The sequence below is a fragment of the Limulus polyphemus genome, unplaced genomic scaffold, assembly GCF_000517525.1.
Source record: "Limulus polyphemus unplaced genomic scaffold, Limulus_polyphemus-2.1.2 Scaffold102, whole genome shotgun sequence".
Taxonomy (NCBI): domain Eukaryota; kingdom Metazoa; phylum Arthropoda; class Merostomata; order Xiphosura; family Limulidae; genus Limulus; species Limulus polyphemus.
Window position 1 is genome coordinate 849,752 of NW_013665712.1, and position 9,285 is coordinate 859,036.

Below are 9,285 nucleotides of genomic sequence, written 5' to 3' on the forward strand. Positions count from 1 at the left end.
TTTTCTGAAAAGGTGGTGTCTATTTACTTGTGACCATGCTGTGTACATCATGCGCCACTATTTTAGCCATATCTAAAATTTATTTTACATTTACCAGTTTTTTAAATGTCATGGCTAAAATATAACAAATTGAGTCTCCAGCTTATACCTCCAAAAGTAATTATTGATGGCAGTGTGATATAATGAAGTAATTTATTTTTTAATTTGTATATAAGAGGTTATTTATTTATTTTATATATTTTTTTAACTATTAAGCACAAATTTAACTGCTATAAAATTGCATGATTTATAACTGGTAATTACCTAGTGATATTTTATTTGAATAAGACATTGACTAAACAATAATTTGTTGATAGGGCTACATTATTTGATTATTAACATGCAAGTAGCACTACAAGTCCAGTGCTCTAGCCTATTTAAAGCTGAAAAATACCTGAAAAGGAAATTAATCTGTTAATAATAAAATGATGCATGTATAATTTATCTCAAAAAAGGATGATATCAAACTAAAGCTATCTAGACCAAACAACATTAACATAACATTTATTTTTTGATAGCATTCACTTAATTTTATTTTTGAAACATAATGGTGAAAGATTCTGAGTTGTTTCACTATACTCCATCAATCAGGAATTTGAGTTTTGAATCAAGACTACCTGAAACTAGAAGAGATTATTGCTGTAACTTGTGAAACCACAATTTGATGCCCGCTGGGCTTAATAATGTTAGGTGTGAAGTGATCTTGTCTTGCATGAATGGTGGTTTCTTCAGCCATAGGCAACATAGTTCTCAAATGTGCATCACAGTAAAAAGTTTTTTTTTTTGCTGTATATCTTGATTGCCAGTATTTCATTAGGTTATGATGAATGTAATGGTTTAAAATGGTTAGTTCATTTACTGAACTGACTTACTTAAAGCTCTTAAATTGGTTCTAGTTTTGAATATTTTTACCTAATTTTGTGAATCTTTTAAAAGTTAAAATATGTTTTATATTCTGTCATTGAGGAAGAGAAATAATTGGTGTAGGATTTTTAGGTGGTAATCTGTGATGTTATGCAAATTATGTCATGATTTGTACAAGTATCAAATATAGAAGGAAGTGTGCTCATGAATAGTAAGATGATTATTAATGTCTGAAATCCTCAGATTTGCCAGTGTAATAACCTTCATTATAATAAGTTTCACTTATTTATATGAGATTTAATAAAGTAATTTAATATTTATAAGTGAGGATTAACATGGATTACATATAGTATTAACTTTAAGTGGAGCTCCTCCAGGATTAAGTCAAATATCTAACCTCAAGGATACCAAATTATTGGGAGGGCACTTGTGTGAGCTAAGGGTCCCAGGATAAAGCCACAGTTAGTGTATATTTCTTAGTAACTTGAAACGTCGCAATGTGTAAAGTAACTTTGTTTTTTCTAAATACTTGTGAGTGTTGCAAGTTGATCTTATGAAAAAATAATTTTATGTTTGAAATTTCAGTTTGCATGTGTAATTCTTTGGGAACTGACCCTAGTGCTGAACATTGCAACTCAACAACTGGCCAGTGTGTGTGCTTGCCCAATGTTGTTGGTCAAACTTGTGATAAGTGTGATGTTAATCATTGGAATTTTGGCAGTGATGAAGGGTGTAAACCATGCAATTGTGACCCACAGGGGTCAGTATCAGATTACTGCAATGTGGTAAGGCTGATGTATGTGAAGAATGTTGTTGTTTTTTTCCTGTAACAAACTGCATTGCTAAACATTCATGAAATAAAGAATAAAATAACTTTTTCTGGCAGGATAAAGTTTAGTTGTAATAAACATTATTTTAAGTGAAAAGTTAAATTCAATTTAAGATTCTTAAGTTTATTGCAGTTGGTAGCTGTCCTGTAGTAATTTGTATTAGTAATATGTTTTTGTGACTTAAGATGATGTATTTTGTAGTAGAAGGTGTTATTGATAAATGTCTCATAATCGTAGGGTGTATGAATGACATAAGCTCTATTGGATAACCTATTACAAAGATTTGTCTATGAGAAAGCTATTGTAAATTGAAGAAGTGGGCTACCTCTCAGTAACTGTTGCTATTTAGGTCTGGTGCACCATGTATGTGCTTAAACTTCAAGTTATATATAATAGTTAGTGAGAAGAGTTGAAGCCATAACAGTTTTGAAGTTGTCTTCTTGTTTTTCATAACTTAAGTACATTGTTGGTTAACTCTGAAAATTGCTGTGAAAGTGTAGAATATTCAAACTAAAATGGTATATAAAAGGAATTTATTGTAACATGCATTCAGGAACTTGAAGTTCTTCAATCAGAATGAGATACGTACGTACCTTTTAACTGAATTGGTACAAATTCTATATAATTGTAACCAAATCAAATCCCTAAAATAGAGACTATATATGTAAATATTGAGTTCATAAGGAATGTGCAAAATATGATTGAACTTACCCTAACATGTATTTCAGAGCTAAGCTCAGGAACTAATTTTGTTTGCTATAACCTGGGTCAGTTGTCACGTTTTCAGATTGATGTTTTTCTAATTGGAATTCTATAGAATGTATGTTCTTTATTTACAAAGATTTTTGTTGTTGTTGTTGAAATAATTTTTAGTTTGATGGCCAGTGCCACTGTAAGAAAGGATATGGTGGTAGAACATGTAGTAATTGTGAAGAACACTACTGGACTAATGAAGAAATTGGATGCATGCGTAAGTTCACATTTAGTAATTAGATGCCATTATAATGTACATTAGAAGTTTAGAAGAAATATAATGTCTCTTGTTATTATGCATAATTACACTTAGCTGAATGAAAATATATTTGGGTACATGGATTTTCACCAGTCTCATTGCAAATGTAATGAACTTTAATTGGAACGTTTTTTTACAAGTTAGGTTTTTGATATAAATGAAACTCACTTTATTATTAAGTTTAATTTTATAGGAATATTTTATATAACATCCCTAGATATTTATAAATATAAATATTATGAATATTTTTTATTATATTTATGTGTTATAGTGTGATGTAGGGGAAAGAGAATAGAATGGAAGTGAGGGTATGTTAACTGGTGTCCTAAATATGAGTTGCTATGTAATATATGAAATAAAGAATGTCAATAAGTATTTTAAACAGTTAGGTAAAATATAAAGCTGATGTCCCCTGATGGGACAGTAGAAAGTCTACAGACTTACAATGCTAAAATTTGGCTTTTGATTCCCTTTAGTTGACACAGCAGATAGCTCAATGTGGGTTTGCTCTAAAAAAAACAAATAATAAAGTTGATTAAAAAAAAAATAAACTTTGATTAGTTGGTTGTTCTTAAGCACACAACTGCATAGTGGGTTATCTATGCTTTAAAAACATGGGTATCAAATCAGTTTTCATCATCATAACCATGCAGATTTGCTTCTGAGCCACTGAGGGGTAAAGTGTAAGAAAATGACAAAAAAAGTAAATTGAAGTTTCTGAGACCAGCTATTTGCTAAATATAATTTGTATACCATTGAAGGTAAAACAATTTATTATTGAAAGTAATCTATTTGTTGTCAGTAATATTAAAGTCTTATTTTCTCTCTCTCTCTGTGGAAAAAATAAATTATGTAATAACTGTAATCTATTTTGTTGTCAGTAATATTAAAGTCTTATTTTCAGTTATTACATAATTTATTTTTTCCACAGAGAGAGAGAGAGAGAGAGAGAGAAAATAAGTTATATCTGCAACATTTCTTTTGAATCCTACAGGTACACTTCCATATTCTCAACTTGAACTACCATAGTCACACATAGCATTTCTAATGTTCAGATTTTATTTTCATTATTATTTCACCCTTTTAAAGAGGGAAGATCTACCCATACATGTGTGTTATCAAAATTCTTTACTTGTTTTATCTTGTGTTTCTCAAGTGTGATAAATATCACTTGAAGTTAATTAATATAAAACAATTTCATATACTTTTTTCTATTTCTTGTTTTTACAGCCAATAACACGAGTTGAGTGTTATAGATGTTTTTCAAAATTGATATGTGATAACTTTAATATTGTGAACCAAAAATAAATTACTTTGATCAGAAATGTTAAAAATTAATCTTTTCCTTACTAGCAATTCTCTTTGATTATAATTATAATAATTAGCAAATAAAATATTTTACATGTAAATTTCACAAATATTGAAGCTATATACATGTATAAATAAATGAAATCTTTGGAATATTTTCTCAGGTATCTTATGAGTGTAACTATGTTCATATGTTTCGTGGTGTAAATTATCAATAGACAGTTTTGTCATTTTTAACAGCTTGTGATTGTGATTTTGAGGGATCTGCTACCTTGGAGTGTAGAAGAAATGATGGAACATGCTTCTGTAAGAAGGGGGTTGTTGGAAAGCGGTGTAACCAATGTGCACGAGGATATATAGGAGTAGTGCCAAACTGTAAAAACTGTGGAGAGTGTTTTGAACAATGGGATTATATGATACAAGATTTAAAAAGCAAGTAGATGTGTTGATTATTCAAAAATACCAAGTTAATTTATTCTTTTAGTAAATATTAAGATACTCTTGTGTGGGTTTTAATGGGGATTCTTTTGTGTAGTCATGTTTTTAGGAGTATCATGTTTTTGTTAAATTTTATTAAATATGTCATCACACTTCATCATGCCTTTATCTTTCTTGCTGTAAATTTTTATCATTGTAGGATTTATTTATTCAATTGTCTTTAACCTTAAGTTTGCTGCTTGTGCTAGGTCTAAACAACTTTGTCTGTTAATGCTTAATGAGCATTCCTTTGGCCTTTTAGGCACTACTAGCTTAGACAAGATAACTATCATTATTAACATTTTTCATAACATAATTTTAGTAGTTTAGACTAAATTTTGAAAGGCTAACTCAAATTTGAGGATAAGGTCATAAGGTCAATTTTACTGGGAAACATTTGGTTTCAGACTGGAAATCACAGGACTTAAGTCCTTAGTTGCATTTCATCGTGGACCCTATTTATGGAGGCAAAATTGTCAGGCCTACTGTGGTAAACTTTGCAACATGTATTTTCTGTCTTTGTTGATATGTGGGGAGTTGTACATCAGGTTATTTTCTGGATTTGTTGGCACATATTACTTTATTTTTTAGTAATAGCTACCTAGCAGTGAATCTCACATACTCCTCTTTCCGGCAAGACTTACACAGGTGTATAGAATAAATGACTGCTGACCCTTAGAACTACATCTTGAAATCTTAAAAAAATCATTTACTCAACTACTGGTTTTTTTTTAGATATGTTTAATTTTAATGTGTGAATAAATTCTAAGGGCTAGAATAGTGTCATTGTATGTAAGATAAAACATTTACTTTGGAAGAGTAAACTAAAAATGATGGTACAATTTTATTAGCATTCACTGAAATATAAAATATTGATGCATGAGACATTATCAGCTCTGATAATACTACTTTATGGCTTAATATTTTGCTTAATTTAGTAAGCAGTTTTGGTATTACTAAGATTATTAAGTGTAATTAGCAATGTTAGTGAACACTGATAAAGAAGTCAGATCAAGCATATTATAATGGTGCACTTATACAATCTGATCCAAGGCTTTTGCTTAAATGAGGATTGTCAAATTGTTTTATTTCTTATATATATTTCTGATATATAAAAAAAAAAGAAGAAAGAAAAGAAAATTAGAATTTTATCTGTATGAGAAATTTAAGCTTACTATGTAGGGTACTTCTTTAAATGCTAATGGTAACTTAAAAATATATTTTACTAAGAGTATTGCTAGATACCAAAAAGTTTTGGGGACAGAAACCAGTGACACCCCTGCTCTAAACACAAAGCAGGATCTAGAGGTTGTACTTTTAGATAGGCTGAGGTAAGGTTTTTAAAATTTGAGGGGAAAAATAGATAACTAGATATTTTAATTTTATTCTCACTGCCTCCATGGTAATTATGACTGTAGGCACAGACAAACAGGTTTGCAAGCTGGGTAGTACAATAGGTCAAATACGTTAACATTAGTAGATAGTCAAATGCATGTTTAATTAGGAGTTTAAAACAACAAATTATATTTTGTCTTTGATACTCAGTAAGACTATTACATTGCTTGAAACTTTGCAGAATGGATGGCAACTGCCTTTTGTAGAGACACAAGTGTAGAGGAAGACTTTCGAAACTTACAACAGGCAGCTGCCGTCCATTCTGCAAGTTTCATCATGAATACTCTACCTAAACAATCTATCAAAGAATATTATATAACTTAGCTTTACTCATCCATACAAACCTTATTAATTTGTTAGTAACAAATAAATTATTTCAAACTTGCTGAATGACCCTAACTAATAAAATGGGATCAACACCATATAATAAGATAACAAAAGAATTGGAGACTAGATGTTCAAATCTATAAACTAACTTGCAGAAAAGGTGTGAATTTAATTTTTTGCAATATTTGTTTATAGAGTAAATGCAAAAATGGATTACCATGATAATATATTGCCTATCTAAACACTTTCTTGGTTGAGCCCATTTCATGAAAAGACAAGTTTCTTTGTTCTTTCTCACAGGTTGATAGTTTAGAAAACAATGCAGGTAATAATTTATAAAGATTAGTGCCTATTAGAATGACTATTATAGACAAATGACCTTTTTATACTTTGTTATCAATGATTAAATTACAAAAGGAATATGAACAAATCATCATGTAACATTAAAATGGGTATAATTAACAATAGCAGCCAGTGCTTAGTATTGTTTTTATCTGAACTTGATGATAGGTGTATTGTTTCCACTTTGAGTGTGTGTGAACTGTAAAACTCAGTTTTCATCTGATTTTGTTCAAGTTTGGTACAAAAGTTGAATGTCCTTCAAACATTAACTTTAGGTTCATTTAGCTCAAAGGTTAAGGTCATAATGATGCTCAACTATTTTTATTATAATTGTGTGATATAGGGAGCTTGGAAAAGGGTCAAAACTAAAGAACATACTAGGGTAGAAAGAGATGATCTTGGTACTTAGACCAACAATTTTTGTAAGAGAGGGACTGCACTATCTAAGTACTTTCTTGTTTTACTTTGTTTTAGTTAGAGGCAGAGTCCAGTGATAAGACAATTATTACAAACTTTGAAAAATAAAATGAAAAACTTGCTGGTGGGGAAAAAAACCTAGAGGAGACCATATTGATACCTTTAATGTATATTTTCTTCAGGATAACTTTTTAAAAAAACAAACATGAGGTTGAATAATGTTGTCTTTTCAAAGTAAAATGTTTAGTACTAAAATTGTAAAACTAAACTACTGCTTTTTATTCTTTTATTTTTAGTATATGGAAATCACTACCACATATTCTAAACACACTAAAATGTTCTGTAGAAAGTCTTAGAAATACCACTATAAAGTAGTTTATTAATAAATCCTTTTGTTTATTATTTTGTGTAGAAAGTATGTTTGTAGTGAAGTTTCTGATAAACTCTTATTTGTGTGTATGTGTGTAAAGGTACTAGCTTGAACAATGTAATAGGACAATTGTTACTAAGTTAATGAACTCTTGTTGATTCTTTGAGAAGCTGTATTTTTGTTTGTTACTTGTATATTTTGTTTGTAATTTGGATAACTTGACCAAAGCAGTGGTTAGTTTAACAAAATGTATTTATAATAATTGATTTATAAAGCTGGGACCAGACCTTTGGGTGGCTAACATGTGCTCATACATAGGACATACACTCCTAAGGGCACCAAAATTGACATTGCAATTAGCAGATCTTGTCAACTTTCCAGGGGTGCTGGATACAAAGTTTGTGCCTATGGCTGGCTCTGTATAAAGCCTTAAATTAGCCTAGTTTTTAGTTGAAACCAAACTGTTTTGTTTTTATTTTTTTTTACTGTTCAATAGTTTGAAGATATCTAATTGGTCAGCTTTCCTCACCAATTTGTTATATTGAACGAAATTCCTAAATATATAATTTTAATTATGCACAGCTTTACTATTTAAATAGCTTCAGCAGCTATATATAGTTTTAAATGTATAAAATGCATGTGTATTGATTTATTTTATTGATTAATTTATTTTAAAAAATTCATAACTTAGCATTCTGAGTGTTTCATCAGCTGTTGTTACAATTGTTTCATTTGAGTTGTGTTAATCAGTATAAAGTATTGTTGGTACATGAATTAATATTGATCCAGTTGAAATGTGATTCAATTATTGCAACTTCAAATTGTGTATGTAAATGTATGCTCAACTTTTAAGTTTTTAAGTATGTTGTATAGCATTAAGTTTGAAGTATGTTGTATAGCATTAAGTTTGAAGTATTTGCAGATCACACATTAATGTTGATAGAAGAATTCAAGGAAGTAAATGACACTGTCACAACAGTTGTTAACACAAGGGAGTTTGAAGATGTGGCAGAAAAACTGCAAGAAGTGCAGCAACTTTTGGATGGAGAAAATGTAACGGACCTAGATACAAGGGAAATGGAAACTTTTGTAGAGTTAAAGTAAGATAGGAGTTTGTTTAATATACATTTCACAAAGAACAATACAAGTAAATACTGTGAATAATTTTGTGTTAAGATGTATGTATATTTTTACTGGAAGAGTTTTCTAAAATATAAAAAGTTAATTCTGCTTTCACTTATTTAGTTGACATTCTAAGATCCAATTAAAAACATCTCTGAAGTGAATAACATTTGAGTTAAATGTTTTTAAGAGTAAAGATATCTTTACTGTAACAATTTTCTTCTGATGCTTTCAGTATGGTCATGAGCTTTTAATTCCAGAAATGATACTTATTTATTACAATGAAATCAGTTTTGTAAATACAATACAAACTGACACTAAAGCTCATAGAGAAATAAAAGAAGCTTATTAGATTGTAATCTAAACACTGTATAACTTTTGGAATTGGTGACTTCCAATCATTGATTTAATCTCAGTCAGAAAACTAATTTTTATTCTCTGCTTATTTCTTTCATGCAGTATGAACCTTAACTTTCCTAAAATTGATTATATATATTAATACATGAGCACATGCATTCAGCCAATTCCAAAGAAAAATATCCCTAAAACCTTTTTACATGACAGTCTCGTTGCTGACTACATTGTACAGGAAATGAGACACTTACAACAGTACATGGAAAAATATACCAAACATATATACACACACACACACACACACACACACACACACACACACACACACACACACACACTACTACTAGTACTACTACCACCACTACTTCTACGTACGTTACCGTCCCGTAAGAAAGGAAACGGTAACCGTACCTAACCGTTAACGGTAA

The 9,285-nt window shown here is 29.9% G+C and overlaps 1 protein-coding gene across 1 annotated transcript in view; it reads left to right on the top strand.

The window, feature by feature from the left end:
- Nucleotides 1-9,285, top strand: part of LOC106470185 (laminin subunit beta-1-like) — a 57,223-nt gene that overhangs the window by 28,844 nt on the left and 19,094 nt on the right. The window contains exons 19-22 of the mRNA XM_022399610.1: nt 1,489-1,688; nt 2,607-2,703; nt 4,294-4,485; nt 8,304-8,481. Of these exons, the coding sequence (XP_022255318.1) occupies nt 1,489-1,688; nt 2,607-2,703; nt 4,294-4,485; nt 8,304-8,481 (667 nt within the window). The remainder of the gene's footprint in view (nt 1-1,488; nt 1,689-2,606; nt 2,704-4,293; nt 4,486-8,303; nt 8,482-9,285) is intronic.